At 44.5% G+C, this 24,343-nt stretch overlaps 1 protein-coding gene across 1 annotated transcript in view; it reads right to left on the reverse strand.

The window, feature by feature from the left end:
• The window catches only part of PTPN21 (protein tyrosine phosphatase non-receptor type 21), a 77,873-nt gene that overhangs the window by 34,759 nt on the left and 18,771 nt on the right, over nt 1-24,343 (reverse strand). The window contains exons 3-6 of the mRNA XM_002719612.5: nt 16,310-16,479; nt 6,032-6,129; nt 2,821-2,888; nt 1,309-1,379 (exon numbers count right to left, since the gene is read on the reverse strand). Coding sequence (XP_002719658.1) covers nt 1,309-1,379; nt 2,821-2,888; nt 6,032-6,129; nt 16,310-16,479 — 407 coding nt within the window. The remainder of the gene's footprint in view (nt 1-1,308; nt 1,380-2,820; nt 2,889-6,031; nt 6,130-16,309; nt 16,480-24,343) is intronic.

Genomic DNA, 24,343 nt, shown 5'->3' on the forward strand with positions numbered 1-24,343 from the left:
CTCCTAATTTCTTTGAATGCATCAGGTTCACTCACGTCGCTGGGCCTTTGCACATGCTACCACTGCTTCTAGGTATATCTGTCATCCGTGTGTGGACCTGGTCCGTCCCTAATGCCCTTCAAGAGTCTGCCTACCTAACGCTCTCCTATGTCACCTTGTGAGATCCCACAATGCCACTGCACTGTGCAATCCCAAGCCATTCTGCCCTCACCTCCCCCAGGGTGCTCATTCCCTTATTAAAGGTATCGGAATTACTATAACCACGGATGCCCTGCCCACCCCTTCAACTGCAAGGCTGGGAGTGCACTCGTGGCAAGCAGATTATTCCATTTAGCTCTGTGCACCAGCATCCAGCACACCCTCGTCCTACACCATCTTCAAGGAAATGAAAGAATGAAAGCAATAGAAATCAGGGCAACATATGCCCAAAGGGATCAACTATGCTAGCAAAACACGTGGTTCCTCTGGTCAGCAGTGTTTCCCAGGAAAGGCAGGACGTAAATAACTTATGGGAGGCCTTTACCCCAGGGTGAGAAACACAGGCTCGTGGAGAAAAATACCCATGAGCATGTGGGAAGGAGGCGGGGACACAGAGGCCCAGGAGGAAGGGGTATTTCAGGATGGTTCAACTGTTCCAGAGATCTCAGTGGAAACAGACCACAGGCAAAAAGTTATTTTACTTGGAAGGGCATCAATATTATAATCAGGCAGACCTGCTTTCAAATCCCAACCCTACCTCAGATGGAGACACTAAGTCTTTTTTGAATCTGGTTTTCCCATCTGCACACTAAAGTTACAAGAATTAACATTAACGAGCTATGAAGTCCCTGCAGATGAGCGGTATTTGGTTTGGAAAAAGACCAATGCGAGGAAATCGGCATCTACCAGCACACACAGGTGGGCAGAGGCAGAGGCCAGGGCACAGGCACCATAGCTCCTAGCACGGCTCCCCAGAGGCCAGCAACGCGGCTTCCAAAGGTCTGAGGGCAAGTAGCCCTGGCACTTGCTCGTCCATCGGAGAAGGAAACCCACCCCCCATGCCCTACATCAAGCCCTCAACGGGCACCTTTCAGGCTGCCGGCCAGCAACCTCCCTCGGTTCCCTCACTGGTAACACGTGGATAACAAACGAGTTCATGCGGCCGGGTGCTTAGCTAGAGCAGCACTTGGTGCAGAGCGGGCGCTCTGTGAATGCCGGCGGCTTGTAACACGAGGACGAGCATCAGCAACGCAGCGCCAGGTTTATCTGCTGTCCCGCAGATTTCAAATTCGAACAGGTGTTGAGTTCTGCCCGATGTCTTAACGTTACCTGTATTTCTGATGTAGTAAGGCCACCTTCTGGGTAGCTTCTTCCAGGACTTTCTCATCTTGTAACCATGCCTGAAGAAAGCACATCAGCAATCACTAAATGAAACAGCTGGCCCACATTCCCACGGAGCAGTCATCGCCAGCTCGCGTCACCAGCAGGCAAAACCACAACTGGCCCTAAACAGAGGGAGCCTGGCTTGTGCCCGCGATCGTGATCCCCCTAAGGAACTAAGTGGCTTCTGCTCAAGAGCCCAAACCCCTGCCCTGAGAAAGATTCAGCCAGACCTGAACCCAGCACACCCACCACCTCTCGTGCATCCTCTGGTTGGCTGTGTAAACACGGAAGTGCACACCTCCTTCAGATGTCTCGACACAGTTTTCATGTCATTTCCATCAGCACAGGCTTAGAAACAGAAGGTGGTTTCTTGTCTGTCATCTGTTTTTTGTTTTTTGTTTTTTTTTTTTTTTTTTTTGACAGGCAGAGTGGACAGTGAGAGAGAGAGACAGAGAGAAAGGTCTTCCTTTGCCGGTGGTTCACCCTCCAATGGCCACCGCGGCCGGCGCACTGCGGCCGGGTCACCACGCTGATCCAATGGCAGGAGCCAGGAGCCAGGTGCTTTTCCTGGTCTCCCATGGGGTGCAGAGCCCAAGCACCTGGGCCATCCTCCACTGCACTCCCTGGCCACAGCAGAGGGCTGGCCCGGAAGAGGGGCAACCGGGACAGAATCCGGCGCCCCGACCGGGACTAGAACCCGGTGTGCCGGCGCCGCTAGGCGGAGGATTAGCCTAGTGAGCCGCAGCGCCGGCCTGTCATCTGCTTTTAAAATTGCTGCTGAGAGGTCAAATTCATTTCAACCTAACTCTGGGAGGTTTCAAGCCTTAAAGTTTCAAGCCTCAAGTTAAAAAGCAAAGCCTATGGGGGCTGGTGCTAGGGCGCAGTGGGTTAAAGCCCTGGCCTGCAGCAGCAGCATCCTATATGGGCACTAGTTTGACTCCCAGCTGCTCCACTTCTGACCCAGCTCTCTGCTATGGCCTGGGAAAGCAGCACAGTCCTTGGACCCTGGTGCCCATGTGGAAGACCTGGAGGAAGCTCCTGGCTCCTGGCTTCGGATCGGCGCAGCTCCAGCCATTGCGGCCAACTGGGGAGTGAACCAGCAGATGGAAGACATACCCCCCCCACCCCTGTCTCTACCTCTCTCTGTAACTCTTTCAAATAAATTAAATTAAATTAAAAGAAGCAAAGCCTCTGCATGGTCCTACAGAAGCTGAAAACGAATCCCTCTCTTCAGACTCAAATCCAAACACCACGCGAAGTTCTCTGGGCACATTTACACATTCACATTTACAGGAACCCAGAAAACCACAGCACTCACACAGGAGACCCTCCAGGAGGGAACTGATGCGTCAACACCATCCCTGCCCAGCAGGTCCACCATGTGGAGCTGACTTCAGGGATTACTAGGGGTACAGGAACAAACTTTATAGAAGGGCCCAAGGTCAAACGAATTCTTACCACAGGAAACAAGGCAAATTTCTGAAGGAAGTCCTGGGATTCATACTGATCAAAGTCACCAAAATCAGCTACACAAAACGACAAATATTCACATGTTGATTACATTTAATTTGCAGAGCAGGACATGCACAATAAAATTCAATATTCAAGTACTGTTCTTATGAGTCAGAAATCAAATATCATTTAAACAAACATTAATCAGGTAGAGTCATGTCTTGATGGGGAAAATGGCTGTGAATGAAGTAAAATGTTACAAACTACATAATATGCACTTGTGTTTTTATAATTTAAAAAAAAAAAAAAAACAAACAAAACCTACCCTGCAGAAGAAACCAAACTCAACAAAAGTGATTATCTCTGGGGAATGGAATTAAAATCATCTGAATATTATTCTCCAGCAAGATAAATTTGTTTTGAATTTTAAACTGTTTTAAAAAAAAAAGTGGTAATTCAGCAAAAAAAAAAAACTGATGAAAAGGACAACTTAAAAGACAAAGGTGGGACAGGTGCTGTGGCTTAGCTGCCTGCGCGTCAGCATCTCATATGGGTACTGGTTCTAGTCCCAGCTGCCCCACTTCCAATCCAGCTCTGCTATGGCCTGGGAAAGCAGTAAAAGATGGCCCAAGTCCTCAGGCCCCTGCATCTGCGGGGGGGGCCAAGAAGCTCCTGGCTTCGGATCGGCGTAGCTCCAGCTGTTGCGGCCAACTGGGGAGTGAACCAGTGGATGGAAGACCTCTCCCCCACCCCGCCTCTCTGTAACTCTGCCTTTCAAATAAATAAATAAATCTTTAAACAAACAAACAAAAAAAGACAAATGTGAGGGGGGCGGACATTATGGCCAAACATGTGAAGGAGCCATCTAGAAAGCCCATATCCCACATCAGAGTGACAGTGCAAGTCCTGGCTACTCCACTTCCCACCCTGCTTCCTGCTGATGCATTTGGGAAAGCAGCAGATACCAGTGGGAAACCTGGACAGAGTTCCAGACACCTGGCTTGAGCCTGCCGCAGCTCCAGCTGTTGCAGGCATTTCAGGCATATACCAAAGGATGGAAAATATCTCACTTTTCTTCTCCCTCTCTCTCTAGCCTCCTGTCATTCTTTAAAATAAATAAATAAAAAATAAATCTTTAATCAAAAAAAGAAAAACACAGGGGCTGGCACTGTGGCACAAGCAGGTTAAATCCCTGTTCTGCAGCACTGCATCCCATATGGACACTGGTCCTAGTCCCAGATGCTGCATTTCAGATCCAGCTCTCTGCTATGGCCTGGGAAAACAGCAGAGGGTGGTCCAGGTCCTTGGGCCCCTGCACCCACGTGGGAGACCCAGAAGAAGCTCCTGGCTCCTGGCTCTGGATCGGCCATTTGGGGAGTAAACCAGCAGATGGACGACCTCTTCACCTCTATCTCTCTCTGTAACTCTTTCAAGTAAATAAAATAAATCTTAAAAAATAAAAATAAAAAAAAGCAGGTGATACTTAAGAAAATTCAATGTACTTTCAATGGGACTATAGCTGCACATGTATCAGGCATTTGTTGATTGAGAAATGATAGTGTCTCCGTGCCTGCTGATATCTGGAGTTTCAGTAATGAATATTCTGATTAAATTAAAATTCCCGTCATTAGTGCTGTGGTGCAGCAGGTTAAGCCATCACTTGCCATGAGAGTGCCAGCTGGAGTCCTGGCTGTTCTGTTTCTGATCTAGCTTCCTGTTAATAAGCTTGGAAAGGCAGTGGAGAGTTACCCAAGTGCTTGGGCCCCTGCCACCCATGTGGGAGACTAGGATGGAGTTCCTGGTTTGTGGCTACTGCCCGGACCAGACCTGGCTATTGCAGTCACTTGTGGAGTGAACCAGGGATGCAAGATCTCTCTATGTCCATCTCTCTGTGTCACTCTTTCAAATAAACAAATCTTTCTTTTTTTAAATCTCAATTCTCATGGTTAGTTTCATTACCATTTGAAATAATGCCCCATCAGAAATCTTCTCCAAATATGTATATATAAATATAAACACATATAGATTAGATATGTGAAAAATAAAAGAATGAAATTCAAAAATGTTTGTGAAATCTAGGGACCAGCACTGTGGCATACTGGGTTAAGTCACTGCCTGCAGTGCCAGCATGCGCCAGTCCCGGCTGCTCCACTTCAATCCAGCTCCCTGCTCATACACCCAGAAAAACAGTGGAAAATGGCCCAAGTGCTTGGGCCCTTGCACCCACGTGGGAGACCCGGAAGAAGCTCCTGGCTCCTGGCTCCATACTAGCCAGACCCTGGATATTATAGCCATTTGGGGATTGAAACAGAGAATGGAAAATCTCTCTCTCTCTACCCCTCTCTCTACCCCTCTTCCTGTTAACTCTGCCTTTCAAATAAATAAATAATTGAAAAACCCACAAAATCTGTTATGATTGATATGCTCTATAATCCATAACTGCTATGTAAGAAATCAAACCAATGAAGTGCACTTAACGTGAGCATAATCTAATCAACACCACTCATTGGTAGCTTTTTCTTCCTAAAATAGTAACTGGTGGCAAGTCAAGTCCTGATAAAATATTAAATGTTCGGGGCCGGTGCTATGCCGTAGCAGGTAAAGCCTCCGCCTGCAGTACTGGCATCCCATATGGGCACCAGTTAGAGTCCCGGCTGCTCCATTTCCAATCCAGCTCTCTGCTATGGCCTGGGAAAGCAATAGAAGATGGCCCAAGTCCTTGGGCCCCTGCACCCACGTGGAAGACCCAGAAGAAACTCCTAGCTCCTGGCATTGGATCGACTCAGCTCTGGCCAGCCACTGTAGCCAACTGGGGAGTGAACTGGCGGATGGAGGACCTCTCTCTCTCTCTCTCTGCCTCTCCTCTCTCTGTGTAACTCTTTCAAATAAATAAATCTTAAAAAAAAAAAAAAAAAAGCAATCACATTTTAAAAAATATTAAATGCTTTAAACATGTATATAGGTATGTATTTCTGCTTGTTGTGCTGTTCGGTCATACTCTGGTTAACCTTCCAGAAGCTTCAGGTTTCATAGACGTAATCCCGATGCATTTTTCCCCTAAAGGAAGGCCCTTAGGTAACAAGTGTATTTCACTCACACATCAACACTACGAAAGATACACGTGGAAGGTCAGTTACTTGCAGAACCCCTGCTGTCTTTGTTACCACACACATTTTAATCTGACAGAGCTATGAAATTATTAATTGCCCTTATTTACCTTGAACAGCTAAGCCTGCCAGCTGAATAGCTTGTTCTAACGTACAAGGAATGTTTCCTTCCAAGATATCTTTCTTCAGTTGCAGATAATACTGATACCTATAAAAAAATGGAATTTCACAAAGTCAATATCAATATTATCCTTGAGACACAATGAATCTTATCATAATTCAATAGAGGAGCACAAACTAGTCAAAGTCTTAACCTCCCTATGTTTTCAAAGAATGAAAAGAATGTCCTTGACTACACTTCAACTACACTTACACATACACACAATTTAATCAATTTAATGAGTCACTTATCCCTAAATATAGTTATTTCAAAGTGAAAACCATCTAAAACCTTAGTTGGTCATCTGTAGACACCTGTAAGATATCTGGTCGGCTGTAAGACAGACCCTGTAATTTGTTCTTTTTGTTTGAGAAAGTGAAGAATTAATGGCCAATCTTTAGAAACTCTGACTGGGTTTCTCGCCTGGCGATTAAGAAGGTTGGAATGCCTGTGCCTTCTGTTTATTTCCAGATTTGATCCTGGCTCTGGCTCCTGATTCCACTTCCTGCTAATGGGGACCCAGGAGAGGCATGAGTGATGGCTCCAGTAATCGGAACCCTGTCACCCATGTGGGAGACTTCAGCACAAGCCTGGCTCAGCCCTGGCACACATTTGGGGAGTGTACCAGCAAACCGGAGTTTTCCTTTCTCTTGTTCTCTCTCACAAATAAACACACAAAACTTTGACTAGGAACACGGTAATACAACTGTTAGCCTTTGCTTATCCTGCCTGGTAGAGGTTACCAAGCCCTGGAAAGTAAAGCCAGAGGAAAATGTCCCTGATATTTCAGATCATATTTGTAATAAGAAAGTTTTTGATGAAATATCAAAAAGAATAGGTGTTGCTAAGATACTTTTTTAAATATTCCCTAAAGTATTTACTTCTGCCCACCATCCTTCTATTTTACTACACAGAGGACCAACTATCAGCCAAGCGTCACAGTCAAGTTCTAGTCCTCCCACTTAGTATTCCCCAGGAATTTGGGCAAGTTTTGATCAATGGGTTTAATTTTATCACTAGAAAAATGAGGGCACCATCACCTCTTCATGGGGCTGAAAATTATCACGCAGTATATAAAAAGCTCTTAACACAAGACTGGGAACATGGCGGTTGTGTACACAGTAGCTGTTAGTATCTGCAACCATTAGGCAGAATTCACCTGTATCACTTGTCCATTTTGATAAAACTCGAAATGGAAGATTTATCACTTCCTTTTATTTGGTAGGTAGGTCTGAAGGCCTACTATGTGTTAATAAGCCGGGGACACAGTGTTGAATAAAGGGCCACTGACCCTGCCGGTGCAATCTAGAGTGCCATCTTGAATCCAGAGTATCCTCCAGCTTGGCTGACCGAGAAGCACAGCCCTGTCGCAGTTCACATTTGCATTCCCTGAGAGCCCTCCCTTGAACCATTTCATACACATCCTTACGTACATCACCCTCTTTTATTGTACTCAGCTCTCAGGTCTCTGTCCTTTCTTACCAAAACATCAGACCAAAACACCACCATGCATTCAGGAATGGAGAATTTAGGTCTGACCCTCCTCTTTCCACCTGTAGACACCAAGGATTTTCTTCAGTCAGTAAACAGAGCGCTAGCAGCTCTGAGATCCTGTCAAAAAGGAACACTTGAAACCTTCACCAAGGCAGCTCCTCTTAAAGCTGACCTGAGGAGACTGTATGTAGGGAATTTATATATTAAATATCCTACCCACAGACTCCACTCTACATATTCTAGGCTCTTTCCTTGATTCAAATAAAAACACTGGAACACAACTTGCCTGGAAGAAATAATTTAGCCTTCCACGAAAATATTCTTTTGCCTAACAATAAACTTATGAAAGTCTATTCTTCCACGTTTGCTCTAAGTTGTTCATTGCTGGCCCAATGTCTTTTATACAAAATCCCACCTTTTAATTCCTTTTAATTGATATATCAAAAAAAAAAAAAAAAGAAACAATTGGCACACTTGCAAACAAGAATGCTTCTCTTTTTTTGTCACATAGGGAAGGGCGCATCTCATAATATTTTCTCTTTTGCTTTGACTACTGAGATCTGGACACAGCCACAGTCGTGATTACCCCTCTTATTACCCTCTCAGTTACTTTCTCCATTATTTAATAATTGCCACAATTTACTGATGAGCAGCAAGAGCTCAGGTAATGTGTTCAAATCCACAGAGCCAGGCCAACCCGGAGTTGGAATCCAGGTCTAAAAAACCACAGAAGCTTATTTCCTTAAATGCCACAAATCTCCATTTATTCTGTATCTCTAACCCTTTTATTTAGTGTTTTTATACTTGAGCCCATAGAATCTGGTAGTTGAAAGAAAGGACTTAAAAGCCAGCCTACTTGAATTCAATTCTAGTTCTAGTGTATAACAACAGTATGACCTTGGGCAAGGTACTTAACTTTTCTATGTCTTGGTTTCCTCGACTACAAAACGCAAGTAAAAGCATCTACTTCATAGGATCTGTAAAGACACTGACACACAGTAAGAAACAGAAGTGGTTGTTTTATATCTCTTATTATATTCTCCCTAAAATCCTCTGATAGAATCATGTAGGATGGAAAGATTAAAAAAGCATATGCTATGAGAAAAGATGACCAAGAAATTTCTCTTCTCTTCAAAAGTATTATTACGTTCTGCTAAACACTGTTTACTAACATCAATATGTTGCTAAGAGTAAAGTTGGCTTATAAATATGCTCTTCCAAAATTTATTACAAAATGGACTAAATGATTAATAGAAAAAATAATGCAGTAATAAAAGGTAACCTGCACACTTAAATTCAAAACTGTTAACCAAGTAAGATTTTGCACGTTTTAATTCTAGTCCATGACCTTGCCCTAGAAGCTAACTATGCTGATTAAAACTAAGGATTTGGGGGCCTGCGCTATGGAACAGCAGGTAAAGGTGCCACATGCAGTGCTGGCATCCCATATGGGCACCAGTTCAAGTCCCGGCTGCTCCACTTCGAATCCACCTCTCTGCTATGGCCTGGGAAAGCGGTAGAAGATGGCCCAAGTCCTTAGGCCCCTGCACCTGCACGGGAGACCCAGAAGAAGCTCCTGGCTGCTGGTTTCAGATTGGCCCAGCGCCAGCTTCAGATTGGCACGGTTCCAGCCATTGCGACCATCTAGGGAGTGAACCAGTGGATGGAAGATCTCTATCTCTCTCTGTCTCTGCCTCTCTGTAACTCTGCCTTTCAAACAAATAAATAAATCTTAAAAAAAAAAAACTAAGTATTTTATCTAAATCTTCATCAATTCATCAATTTTCTAATACAAAATTACTTCACATAAAAGTATTATAGTAAATAACTGGAGATTCCATTTTGCGTGACAGAAATTCCAAATAATATGTGAAGTGGCTTTTATATTTCATTTTTCTTAGAATAGTAATATAGGCAATGTAGACGTACCAGCCTTTTTACTTTTTTATGACTTATTTTAGGAATTTCGAAACAGATGTGCAGAGAGTGAGCACAGTGACCCCACACCTCACCCATCCTCACCCTTATGCCTGGCACACTTCTTCCACCCACCCCCCTTTTCTTTCCCTGGCCTATTTTACATGAAATAAACACCAAGTGTTGCATCACCTATAAATAGTGTGCATTAGTGTGCATCCCTAAACGCCAAGCTTTAAAGAATTTTCACTGTACCCAACGAACTGAACAATGTCTTCACACTAATCAATACCCAATCCAGGTACAATGTTCACGACTGCCTCAAAAATGGATCTTTATACTTAAAAAAAAAAATCAGATCCAGAGATCAAAACAAAGCCTGCAGATTACATCTGATGTAGATTTTAGATTCTTACTCTCAAAGGGAGATTCCTCTCTCTTCATTTTCATGTTATTTACTAACAAAATGGAACCACTTGTCATGTAGGATGCACCACTTTTGGATTCGTCTGACTGTACTCTCACGGGGTCATGTGATATGTTCATGCACTCTCCGGTTTTTTCCTGGGAATTAATCACTGGATCTAGAAAAGTATCATCTAGAAGAACTCTCTGCAGTCAAGGAAATTATCTGTATCTGAGCTGTCCAATACGGTACCCATTAGCCACGTATGGCCTCTAAGTACTTGAAATTTGGTTACTGCCAACTGAGGAGCTGAATTTTAAATTGTGCTTAATTTTAATTCATTTAAATTTGCCTACAAATAACCTCACGTGCTAATGGCTACCATTCTGAACAGCACAGACTAGAGGCTTGCTTGGATACAAGTTTAGTTTCTCTGCAAATAATTCATGTATGGTGCTGACTACTTCCTGCTGAATCACATCAGGAGAAACAGAATCTGATTGTCCCATTTATTGTAACGGTGACACTGCACACTGAGTTCAGGTGACGTCAGCCGGTTCCCTTCCAGGCAAAGGTTTTAGCAATGATTGGTGATTGTTATCTAGACATATTATTCTACCAAGAATTGAAAAATGGTGACCTTTCTATAATTTCTACTGCTTTTATTGAGTATGATTCTTCTACAAAAAACCTTCCCCTAATAAATACTTGTTTACTGCTTTAAAGAATCTATAGAGAAAAGTTTTTTGTCATTCAGAATAATAAACTGGTACTTGAGCAAATTTCAAAGATAACTGTTGAGGTAGCTATCTAAGTTTTCTGAATTCCTGAATCTTAAAAATATATTTGATATGTTTCCATCTAAGCAGTGACTATTTTTAATGATGCTCAATTTTTCCTACATTTTACAGGTTAAAAATTCCAAGTTAGGGGCCAGCACTGTGGTGTAGTAGGTTAAGCCTCCACCTGTGGAGCCAACATCCCAAATGGGCACCGGTTCAAGTCTTGGCTGCTCCACTTCGAATCTAGCTCCCTGCTAATGTGCCTAAGAAAGCAGAAGATAGTCTGAGTGCTTGGGACCCTGCACCCACATAGAAAACCCGAAAGAAGCTCTTGGCTCCTGGTTTTGATCTGGCCTACCTCAGCAGTTGCTGCCATTTGGGCAGTGGGCCAACACATGGAAGACTGATATCTGTCTCTCTCTCTCTCCTCTCTTTCTCCCTCTCTATGTAACTCTACCTTTCAAATAAGTAAAAATAAATCTTTGAAAAGAAATTAAAAAAAAAAAAAACAGAAGCAGCACATGGAAACAATACTCTTGAGGACCCCCATGTTCTCAACTGTTTGGGTCTTAATATTTTGCTATGGAAGGAACTGTGCCACTCCCATTCCAAATCCATTTATTAACAATGTGACCATATTCATAGAAGGGGCTTTCAAGAGGTACTTGGATTTAGATTTGTGGTTTTTTGTTTTTTGGGGTTTTTTTGACAGGCAGAGTGGACAGTGAGAGAGAGAGAGAAACAGAGAGAAAGGTCTTCCTTTGCCGTTGGTTCACCCTCTAATGGCCGCTGCGGCCGGCACACCGCGCTGATCTGAAGCCAGGAGCCAGGTGCTTCTCCTGGTCTCCCATGGGGTGCAGGGCCCAAGCACCTGGGCCATCCTCCACTGCACTCCCTGGCCACAGCAGAGAGCTGGCCTGGAAGAGGAGCAACTGGGACAGAATCCGGCGCCCTGACTGGGACTAGAACCCGGTGTGCCGGCGCCGCAAGGCGGAGGATTAGCCTATTAAGCCGTGGCGCCGGCCAGGATTTAGATTAAGTAGTGACAGTGAGGCCTCATGATAGACTTAGTCTTTTTTTTTTTTTTTTTTTTTTTGGACAGGCAGAGTGGACAGTGAGAGAGACAGAGAGAGAAAGGTCTTCCTTTGCCGTTGGTTCACCCTCCAATGGCCGCCGCAGCCGGCGCACCGCGCTGATCCGATGGCAGGAGCCAGGAGCCAGGTGCTTTTCCTGGTCTCCCATGGGGTGCAGGGCCCAAGCACCTGGGCCATCCTCCACTGCACTCCCTGGCCATAGCAGAGAGCTGGCCTGGAAGAGGGGCAACCGGGACAGAATCCGGCGCCCCGACCGGGACTAGAACCCGGTGTGCCGGCGCCGCAAGGTGGAGGAAGACTTAGTCTCTTCTAAGAAGGAACCCTAGAGTGTGTTCCTCTCTGCCAGGTAAGGCCCCATGCCAGAACCCAACCATGCTTAGACCTCCAGGCTGTGAGAAAACATATTTCTGTTGGCTTAGCCACCCATCTTTGTATTTTGTTATGGCAGCTGGAGCTAAGACATACTTAAAGGTTGTTTTTGCTGGACGTATAATCACTGCCTCACATTTCCTTTCTTTTAGAATATGTTAAATGTCTTATGTCTATTAGTGTTCTTCCAAAAACTTGATAACCACCCTATATTATTAAAATTACAAGTAAAACTGAGTAACTTTTTAGAGTTCTGTTTGGATGCCCAATTTCCAGTGATCTTGCAGAAAATATCTTGGTACTGATGGCCTGTGTTGACCATCCCAGGTACACAGTTTGTTCTCCTAGTGAATTCTAAGGCATCTTTCATTCCAGGAATGCTTCTTATCATGGTATTTGATTTTTTTTTCTTTGCTGATGTTTTGCTTTCTCCTTTATGGAATCTTATGACATATTTTTGACTTTTGATCTTGTCTTCTAATATATGATATACTTTCATAGTTCCTATCATTTTAAAACTTATCTAGTTCCTTCCTCAGCTCTATTAGCTTTATTCTACTTTTACCTATTAGATAATCAAATTACTCCCAAGCTTTCCTTTTCAAAAACTTTATTTAGAGGCAGAGAGACAGAAAGATGGAGCTCCCACCTGCTAGCTCATTTCCCAAATGTTTCCCCTGGCCAGCACTGGGCTGGACTGAAGCCAGGAGCCAGAAACTCAATCCAGGTCTTCAACATGAGTGGCAAGAACTCAATCTTTTGAGCCTTCATCACTGCCTCCCAGGATCTTCAGTAACAGGAAGCTGAGTTGGGGCCAGAGTCGGGAATCAAACCCAGGTACTCCAATGTGAGATGTAGGCATCTCAACTGCTGGCTAAACGCCTGCCCCTTAGTGGGTTTTTTCTAATGCTTTTTTGATATACAATTGGCATTTAATATATTGCTTACATTTGAAGTGTTCAATTTTGACATAAGAAAATATTCATGAAACCACTGCCACAAGATAAGGAAATTTACTAAGTACCTTCAAGTTTCCTTATGCACCTCATAATCCTTCTCTCCTACCCCTTCTCCCTCTCTTGGAAACCACTGACCTGCTTTCTGACACCATGGATGTGACAGCTAGACCTTCTCTAGGCATCTCAGGTCATGGGTAACCCAGTGAATGGAAAGAGCTTGCTGAGGATGGTGGAACAATCTGAGAAAAGGAGCAGGTGCCCTCAGAAGCTCAGTAGAGCTGACCTCTAGACTTCTCTTTGAGAAGCCAATGATATTTAGGGTGTTTTGTTATACACAGCCCTACCACAACTTAATCCTTGCTAATACAACTTCTACACCTAATCACTGAGCAATCCCACTGACTGAACCTAACCGGCCCATCCTCCCCAAGTCTTTCCTACAGTTAATGCTATGGTTTAGGTCTGGATAATGTGTGCCTACATTGTGACAGAAACACTGGTCTCTTGTCTACAATCTCATCATTTCTATTCACCTTCCGTGATGGGTGATCTTTGTAAATATACAAAATTGATCATTCCTGTCATTTTAAAATTTGAAAATGTCTTCCTCGTTGAACCGTGACTTTGTAAGTAAGACACATCAACTTTTTAGACCTCCTCTTCCGTGTCAGGTAGTATCTGAAACAGCCTGAAAACAGTCACTTTCACTATGCCTCTGCTTTGCCCAAGCTATTCAAAATTCCTTCTAGAAAATTCCTTCTACAGTCTATGAAAAAGTCCTCCACCTTTCCAGCTCAGGTTTCCCATGCCCCAACCCTAGGAATCCAGAGCTTTAATTAAAGCATTTATTATCACAAGGTACTGTAATTATTTATTTACATGAACTGCCAGTTCCAGACTATGAGTAACTCCTCAGGGTAAGATTAAAGCACATTCACTTATTATTCATCTACAACACTAATGAATATAGTTCCTAGATCATATCATATCTTCAGTAAATGTTTAAATGAGTTACAGTGACCGGTTCATGTTTTTCGTGCTGGCTTCCATTTCTTTTGTCAAATATTTGATCTCAGACCTGTTGTACAGTCAGTTCATGCTTATCCCTACCACCTGATCCTTGGTTATTTGGTCTTCCATCCTTTTCCAACAGACCCAAATGGCCCTCCAACAAGCATGTGGCTGTACCAGTTTCTTAAGATCTGCAAGGGCACTGTCTTAGTTATTAAGAAAGATAATGCTAATGAAAACATGGATTAGGAAAAGGGCAGGTGTTTGGTGCCATCCTTGCAATCCAACTCAGGATGTGTTCATTGTATGTCAGAGTGCCTGGGCTCAAGTCCCTGCTCTGCTTCTGATTCTAGCTTTCTGCTAATGGGCACCCTGAGAGGCTCAGGTGATGGCTCAAGTTCTTGGGTCCCTGCCATCCACACTGAGAATTAAGGATTGAGTTCTGGGCTCCTGGCTTCAGCAGGTCCCAGTGTCATATGTTGTAGACAATTTAGGATGAAAGATCTCTCTCTGTTTGCCTTTCAACTAAAATGAAAATAAGTTTTTTTTAAATAAAATAAAATCTAGGAAAAAGATAGGTACACAAATAATTATAATGACAACTGCTACCTTAACACAAGTGTAAGCAAATTCTATGGCAGTGTGGAGAAAGCAACACACATTCTAGCCTGGAAGTCAAGAAGCTTGATGAAGGAATCAGATTCAAGCATACAAACAGGGGAGAAAGGTCTAGAACACAAACAGGAAAAGACATGCAGTATGCTTGCGACACTGGCAGTAGTACAGCCTGGCCCCAAAATAATGTTAAACAAGGTTTAAAAATTAAGGTAGCTGGGGACTGGCACTGTGGTGTGGCAGGCAAAGCCGCTGCCTGCAGTGCCAGCATCCCTTATGGGTGCCAGATTGAGTCCTGACTGCTCCATTTCCAATCCAGCTCTCTGCTATGGCCTGGGAAAGCAGTAGATGGCCCAAGTCCTTGGGTCCCTGCACCCACATGGGGAATGAACGAGCAGATGGAAGACCTTTCTCTACCTCTACCTCTACCTCTACCCCTACCTCTACCTCTCCTTCTATCTCTGTGTAACTCTGAGTTTCAAATAAATAAATAAATCTTTAAAAAAAATAAGGTAGTGGTAGTTTTTGGAGAACTTAGAAACGCAGGTGTAAGAATTCAAATATGAGGCCGGCGCTGCGGCTCACTAGGCTAATCCTCCACCTTGCGGCGTCGGCACACCGGGTTCTAGTCCCGCTCGGGGCGCCGGATTCTGTCCCAATTGCCCCTCTTCCAGGCCAGCTCTCTGCTATGGCCCGGGAGTGCAGTGGAGGATGGCCCAAGTCCTTGGGCCCTGCACCCGCATGGGAGACCAGGATAAGTACCTGACTCCTGCCTTCAGATCAGCGCGATGCGCCAGCCGCGGTGGCCATTAGAGGGTGAACCAACGGCAAAGGAAGACCTTTCTCTCTCTCTCTCTCTCACTGTCCACTCTGCCTGTCCAAAAAAAAAAAAAAAAAAGACTATTTAAAAAAAAAGAATTCAAATATGAGTCCATTTTTTTGTTTTGATTGTCTTCAGGAGGGGAAAAAGTGAACATGAGTTCCTCTACTCTGCTCCTTCATATCATCTTTCCTTTTTGCTTTGTTCCTTTTTCAGTGCATCAGTAGGCCAAAGTTTTCTGATCTCAAACACCTCCCTCCCTCTTTCTCGGTCCCCGCCCATGGCTTCCTCTCCCAGCTCACTCCAGGATATGGCCAATGGAGCCAGGGAACTCCAAGAACCTTGGCACATTCCCCTGAGGAATGAACACAGACTTAGTTACTGATTGTTTTGAACCTCTTCTCTCACTGACTCATTACAAAGGATCCAAGACAAAACAGAAGCGTTAAAGGTGATGCAACCACCAGAAGAGCTCGCACACAAGGGAAGAGTGCCATTTTTCCCTCTGAGCGTACCTTTGTGCCCAGTGAGTCATAGCTCACCCGACACGCAGTAAAGCCCAGTGAAGTCATAGCTCACCCGACACGCAGTAAAGCCCACGGACATGCCACATACCAGAACCTCCCTGAACTACGTATGGGGTGTAAAAATGTCCACTGAGAGGGCAAAGTTTCCTATTTTTATGTCCTGCCTGCAACCTTGGTTTCACTTTCTTAACCTCACTAGATCATCTGCTAGAGCAGCAGTACGTCGCTTCTCACCTGGTAATCTCCTGCTGCAGCTGGGAGACAGAAGGCACATAAAACACCACTCCGAAGTACACGGTAGGTTCCAGTGCGTATTTGTCCAGCTGCTTCTTCAGGGGTTTCTCCAAATCCACCCACCGGCGCTGATTCTGCTTGTTGTAGTACCAGAGGCTGAAGTAAGTGACCTGGAAAGACAGAAGGTCACTGAAGGAGGCAGCAAGTACAGAGGGATTTGGGGCCTTCAGTTACACTAGACCGAGTGACCACAGTCCCCCCCCCCTCTGTCTCAGAAAGGGACAATCAGCAGAGAAGAAAGGACAAAAGTCAAAAAGGCAAGACCCATCTGGTCATCACACTTGCACACCGCCTCTTGAACTCTGCACAAAGAAATGCATTCACTGTCCAGACATCAGAACCCACACAATTGTACATACAGGTTTTCACACCAACATTAACAAGGAGCTACATTTATGTTTAGTTTTTCAATCACCAAATCACCAAACGTATCACAATTAATATTTTAAATAAGCATTCCTCAGGTTCTTCCTCAATAGAATTCTGCCTAAATAGTGTTAATCCAACTTTTCACCTTCTTAAAATTGAGCTTCTAAATATTGTTTCATTTAGGGGCTGGTGCTGTGGGCAGCAGGTTAACCCTCTGCCTGCAACACCGGCATCCTACACGAGCAGCAGTTGAAGCCGCCGCTGCTCTCCTTCCAGTCCCCTGTGGCCATCTGGGGAGTGAACCAGCAGGTGGTAGATCGCGCTCTCTCTCCTTCTGTAATGCTGCCTTTCAGATTAATAAATAAATCTTTTAAAAATTATTTAATTTAACTATCATAAACTCTAGTAATACAAATACAATCACAATACTTCTTTGCACAAAAGTTTACTACATACAAATTTAAACCAGTTATAGAATGCACCAAATTATACTTGAATATGCATAATGAATTCCGAATTAATTACAGAATGGGAATTCTGTTTCTCTCTCTCTCTCTCACACACACACACACACACACACATACACACACACAGGAGAAAGTTAGTACAGTAACTTTAAGTGTGTTACATGTTTTTTAACAGTGCCCAGATATTATCCCTTAGATCTCACCTGCTGTGTAATGAAAGTGTTAAAGTAAACCTATATTAGCTCTGGGCCTGGTAACCTGAAACAGTGTTGATGCACTTAAGAGGTGAAATGACAGTCTCAGAACACTGCTAATTCTTATCTCAAAATCAACGACAGATCCAGGTAACTGGAAAATCAGCTCTGTGTAGTTGTAGAGTCTAGAGCAAGAGTGGGACAGCTGACAGAAATTCTCTGTCGGCACTGTCAAATCCAGCAGCCACCGCCACACCTGAATTGTGGCCACTGCCACTGAGGGACTGCATTTCTAATATGATTTAATTTTTTAAAGATTTATTTATCTATTTGAAAGCCAGATTTACATAGGGAGAAGGAGAGGCAGAGAGAGAGAGAGGTCTTCCATCCACGGGTTCACTTCCCAATTGGCTGCGATGGCCGGAGCTGTGCCGATCCAAAGCCAGGAGCCAGGAGCTTCTTCCAGGTCTCCCATGTGAGTTCAGGGGCCCAACGACTCAGGCCATCTTCTACTGCTTTCCCAGGCCATAGCAGAGAGCTGATCGGAAGTGGAGCAGCTGGGACTACAAACTGGCACCCATATGGGATTCCAGCACTGCAGGCGGTGGCTTTACCCACTATACCACAGTGCCAGCCCCTGTAATTTAATTTTAATTCACTTAAATAATCAGAAGTACACCTAACGGCTGGATAACTGGCTTCAGAGCTACACAAAACAGAGAAATAATACTCGGGCCACTTCTTTGATCTCTAATCTTCACTCAAAAATTAATTTTTAACTTGCAGGAGGAATGATCACACAAACATCCTCTCAGTCTTCATTTTATCTAAGAGTTGGCCATTTTATTTTCACATTTCACAATACAAATGAAAGTTGCAAGTTTTAAAATCCCACTTCTTCCCTCCGAAACTGTTCTTTATTTGATAGGAAGGGAGAGCAAGTCTTCTTTGTCATGCTGCTAACAAAACACCCAGACTCAAGCACCATGATCTCTTGGTGAAGCAGAACAAGTGATCCGGCACTGCTATGAAGAGGCCTCTCCTCTCATGGGACGGGCAGAAGGTCTCATCACTGGGGGTCCTGGCACCACTGCCAAATGGCCTCCCATGGGAGGACTCATTCCAGGGACAGGTCGCAAGGGCATTGTCCCAGGGGGAGGAGGGTCCATCATTGGCATCATGGGAGGGCCTCCCATATGGGGTACTGGATCACACCAGGGCAAGGGGGACCCGGGAGACTGGGGGGAAGGTGGGATCATCACCCCTGCAGGAGGAGGAGCAGAGAATGGAGCAGGAGGTATCTTTCCTTGTTGAAATGCAGCCCCTGTATTGTCTATCGGGCTCCGAGCCTGTTCTTCCATCCATTCCTGACAGCAGTCTTTCACACTCTCCGTGTGTCTCCTACCGCCACAGTGTGTCTTTCTCACTGATGCAGAGTGTTGGCTGAGGTGTGTATCGCGTAGTTACAATAAACTTGGGCGTGCTGCTCTGAGGCCATTGACCTCCTTTAATCATACAATTTCTTAAGCAAGGAAGACCTATACCTCTGAAATGAGTTCATTAAATAACATCAACTAGAGTGATGTTATGTGTCTATCTCCCCTTGTATCCACAAACTCCTAGAATATTACAGTAATTAAGTAAAAAGAAAATTTTTGAGAGGCAGAGACAAAAAAAATAAATAAATAAAGACAGGGACAGCCTTCTATCTGCTGGCTCATTCCCCAAATGTCCACAACAGCTGGTGCTGAGACAGGCCAAAGCCAGGAGCCAGGGTCTCTCTTGTGGGTGGCAAGGAGCCAACTATTTGAGCCCTTGCTCCTGCCACCCAGGGTATCATTAGCAAGAGGCTAGAATCAAAAGCAGAGCCAGGACTTAACCTGCAGGACTCCAATATGGGGCATCCCAAGTAGCACCTTAACCACTACACCAAATGTCTACTTAGAATTCAGTAGATTTTTGTTGAACAGAAAGCATATTCTCTTGCTTCTTAGTCTACACATCACATGTGAATGCACTATTCTGAACACCTACTCAGTTCCATCCCAAGAACCGCAGAGGTACTGTAGATAAAATCATCAGCACTGGCCGGTGCCGCGGCTCACTAGGCTAATCCTCCGCCTTGTGGTGCCAGCACACCAGGTTCTAGTCCCGGTCGGGGCACCGGATTCTGTCCCGGTTGCCCCTCTTCCAGGCCATCTCTCTGCTGTGGCCCAGGAGTGCAGTGGAGGATGGCCGAAGTCCTTGGGCCCTGCACCCGCATGGGAGACCAGGAAAAGCTCCTGGCTCCTGGCTTCAGATCAGCGCAATGCGCTGGCCGCAGCGCGCCGGCCACTGGAGGGTGACAACAGCAAAAAGGAAGACCTTTCTCTCTGTCTCTCTCACTGTCTACTCTGCCTGTAAAAAAAAAAAAAAAAAAAAAAAAAAAAATCATCAGCACTATCTTAAAAATGACACTTAGTCCAAAGCCAGTGGTTCTCTGATGCTTTTGGACAACTCTACCAGAATTATCTAGAGGCCTTCCTAGACCCTAGAGCTCTATTACATTCCCAGACAATTCTTGTACCCATTAAAATCGAAAATCATGGGGTCGGCATTGTGGCACAATAGGTTAAGCCTCTGCCTGGCTCCTGGCTTCAGATCAGCTCAGCTCCAGCCACTGCAGCCATCTGGGGAGTGAACCAGCAGATGGAAGACCTCTCTCTCTCCCCCTCTCACTGTCTATAATGCTAACTCTCAAATAAAATAAATCTTTAAAAAAAAAGAAAAGAAAAAGAAGAAATTCTGATTTAATACAAAGGGATTGATGCTTAAAGTCCAAAATCTCCTTTGATTTCTAGCAGTCGTTTACCCATGGTGACTAGGAAAAGTCAATCAGTCTAATCCAATCTTCCCAAGTATGATGGTCATAACAGTACATCCTCACTTTTAACCAGAATGAAAATCTTAAATTACCCCCTTTGGAACAGGCATTTGTCCTAGCAGTTAAGAAATCTGAATCCTAGGGAATGGTGTTGTAGCATAGTAGGTTAAGTGTCCACCTGTGGTGCCAGTATTCCATATGGAAACTGGTTCAAGTCCCGGCTGCTCCACTTCCAATCCAGCTCTCTGCTATGGCCTGGGAAAGCAGTAGAAAATGGCTCAGGTCCTTGGGCCCCTGCACCCACATGGGAGACTCAGAAGAGGCTTCTGGCTTCAGACTGGCGCATTGTGGCCACTGTGGCCAATTGGGGAGTAAACCAGCAGATGGAAAACATCCCTCTCTCTCTCTCTCCCATTCTCCCTCTCTCCATCTGTAACTCTGCCTCTCAAATAAAAATAAATAAATCCTAAAAAGAAAGCAACCTGAATCCTATATCACAGTGCCTGGGTTCCATATCAGACGCCAGTTCCTGACTCCACCTTCTCGCTAATGCAGAGCGGGGAGACAAGAGATGTCTCAGAAATGGGTTCTGTGCCATCCGAAAGGGGGAGCCCTGGACTGTGTTCCTGGCTCCTAGCTTCAACTCAGCTCAGCTCAGCATCAGGTGTTACAGGCATTTGAGGAGTGAGCCAGCAAATCTCTTCTCTCTCTCCCACTCCCTCTCAGTGCCTCTCAAATAAAAAGTTGTGGTGACATGCTTTGCAACCTTTAATCATGCTGTTAAGTGAAAAGTACTGATTTGTAATGAGTGGCAATAATGAAGTTTGACAGGATCTCTTCAGGTGTGACCGAGAGAACAGAGCAACTTGAGTCCTGCACACTTATTCCTGAAAATGTAACTACCCAGATAACAGTCAAACCAGTTTCTTCCTTTTCTCAAAGTAGGATACATCAGGAACTTTTTCTTTAAGAAATATTAAAGGGGTCAGTGCTGCGCTGTAGTGAGTTAAAGTCCAGGCCTGCTGTGCTGGCATCCCATATGGTTCAGGTCCCAGCTGCTCCACCTGTGATTCAGCTCCCTGCTAAATGTGCCTGGGAAAGCAGCGGAGGACGGCCCAGGTGCTTGGGCTCCTGCAGCCACATGGGAGAACCCGGAAGAGGGTCCTGGCTTTGGCCTGGCTCAGCCCTAATTGTTGCAGTCATTCGGGGAATGGACCAGTGGCTGCAAGACCTCTCTGTCTCTTCCTCTCTCTCTCTAACTCTACCTTTCAAATAAATAAAAGAAGTTTTAAAAAAGGGCGGGGTAGGGGGTGGTGGTGGCGCTCTGGCATAGTGGGTTAAAGCCTCAGCCTGCAGCGCCAGCATCCTATATGGGCATTGGTTCGAGTCCCAGCTGCTCCTCTTCCAATCCAGCTCTCTGCTATGGCCTGGGAAAACAGTAGAAGACGGCCCAGGTCCTTGGGCCCCTGCACCCACATGGGAGACTGGAAGAAGCTCCTGGCTCCTGGCTTTGGATCAGGTCAGCTCTGGCCCTTGTGGTCATTTGGGGAGTGAACCAGAGGAATGGAAGACCTCTCTCTCTCCGGCTCTACCTCTCTCTGTAGCTCTTTCAAATAAATAAAATAAATATTACAAAAAGAAACATTAAAAACAGGCTCCCTGCATGCCTTAAATTTCCACTATTTCCAGTCATTACTTGGTCCAGGATATTTTCCCAGAATCACAGGTCCCCGCTTCCTCAAGTCCAGATCTTCTTGGGTGATGCCCGTCCTATCCTGTTTACTAGTATTGTTTGATTTTATTAAGTTTCCAATACATCAAACCTTTTTTTAATTATTAATTTATTTATTTGAAAGGCAGAGTTAGGGACAGAGAGAGGAAGAGAGAGATCTTTCATCTACTAATTCACTCCCCAAATGGTTACAATGGTCAGAGCTGGGCCAGGTCCAAGCCAAGAGCTCTACCAGGTCTCCCACATGGGTAGCAGGAGTCCAAGAACTCGGGCCATCTTCCAGTGCCTTCCCACATGCATTAGCAGGGAGCTATAGCCAAAGTGAAGCAACAGGGACTCGAACTGGCACCCCATGGGATTCCAGGGCTCAACCCTCTGCACCACAATGCCCGCCCCCACCCATACTAGCCTTTAATTACCAGTTCAGTGCATGGCTCTTGGTACTTCTTGTTAGCAAACTTCCCAACCTTTCAGATAAAAGACTTTACTTCCACGTGGCTTCTCTTTCTCCACAGCTCTGCAAGCCTTGACCATGGGAAACTCCCCCCAATAGCACCTCTAACCCTGACTCCTCCAGCACCCCCTGGATCAAGTCCCAATTATCAATGACTTCATTTCTGTGAAACTGCTTCTTTTTGCCTTCTCCCTTTCTTTTCTATTTTGTTCTGAACAAACATGTCAGAATAGTTTTTCATAAAGTTATTCTATGATTTCTTTGTAGCTGTTTCAAATTTTTCATAGCTATTCCCCTAAAACGGTACAGATAACCTTGCCTGCTACAAGAACTCCAGTAAAAACAAACATTAAACAGAACTTGGCTTCCTTTCACAAAATATGGTTGACTTGGTTTAGTGGAAGTGACACCGACTCTGAGAACAAAGCGATTTGATAATCAAGCTGGTTGTTCACAGAAAGACAGTCGAAAAATGTGAGCTCGGGAAAAAGGCACAGTGTGTAAAATCACAATCAGAAGCAGTTCTAAACCTTGCTGGAATATAAACCCTTTCCTAGTTCCCAGTCATCTCTCATCTAATTATTTTAAGATGTCTTTCTGGTTGTACTATTTTTAAAGTTGACCAGAGGGACATACAAATTAGCCAGAGGGTTTTTAAAGCCACTGATGATGGTGTTTGATAAGTTAATCCCCTATAAAATTGCAAATATAATTTTATCCTGACACCTTCTTAGGGGAGCCAGAAGTCAGATGACTTTTCAACAGGAAAGAGAGGAGAGGAGACAGCACTAAGATAAAGTCTGTCCTGGACAGAGATCATCTAACAAGGGTCGTCAGTAGGTATTAGCCTAACTCAAGCCCGAAGCTCGCCTCTGCACCGAGTCTACCATAAATAAGAAAGTATCCTGCTTCTTCCTTTTGACAGATAGCAGTGGTCACATTGCTGCAAAGCAGGCGGTATTCTTTCATTTCTGTTTAATTTAAACCCATTTCCTTCCATCCTTGATCAACTAACGCACTGCCTATTTTACAGGCAAGGTGACAGTATACAGTTGCACAGCACAAAGCTCCTTCACATGTAAGTGAGGACTCAAGAAAACAACAGTGCAAAGTACATCTTGATCTTCTAACGATACTGAGGTTCTATTAAACTGAAGTCCTCAAGCAGACACATCTGCTGGTGATGAAGCATTTAACTTTCAGGAAAAGAGTCAAATGACAGGGCAATTACAGGGACTGCAGGTCCAGGGGCCAGCACTGTGGGGCAGTGGATTAAGCCATTGCTTGAGAAGCCGGCACCCCATATGGAAGTGCCTGGTTTGAGTCTGGAATACTACTCTGCTTGTGATCCAGCTCCCTGCTAACATGTCTGGGAAGACAACCCCTGCCGACCACGTGGGAGACATGGATGGATTTCCAGGCTCCTGGCTTTAGCCTGACCCAGCCCTGGCTGTTGTAGGCATTCAGGGGTGAACCAGCGGATGTAAGATCCCTCTGCAGATGTGTGTGTCTCGCTGCCTTTCAAAATAAAAATGAATAAAAATCTTTGTAAAATTTATAGTTGTTTTGTTTTATAAAACAGTCATAATGTTGGAAAAGAAGGGTCAGAGATAAAAGGAAGTAAAAAGAGGATTTTAGAAACCTAAATGAATGTGGGATTTAATACATTACAACAAAGAATCTAGTCAAAGGTAACTACTGTCTGAGAAAACATTATCCAATATATTTTCCATTGCATTAAAAAGAAACGCAACAGCTCTACTGTTGAGAAACTAGCATTACTATGAAAGATGTAAGGATTATAAAAATCAAGAAAATTCTTTCATAGTTAAAATCTCAAGCAGATACACATAAGGAACTTGCTAGATTTCTGCTATTGAAAGCTACATGTGAGA

This window comes from Oryctolagus cuniculus, chromosome 20 (assembly GCF_964237555.1).
Source record: "Oryctolagus cuniculus chromosome 20, mOryCun1.1, whole genome shotgun sequence".
Taxonomy (NCBI): Eukaryota; Metazoa; Chordata; class Mammalia; order Lagomorpha; family Leporidae; genus Oryctolagus; species Oryctolagus cuniculus.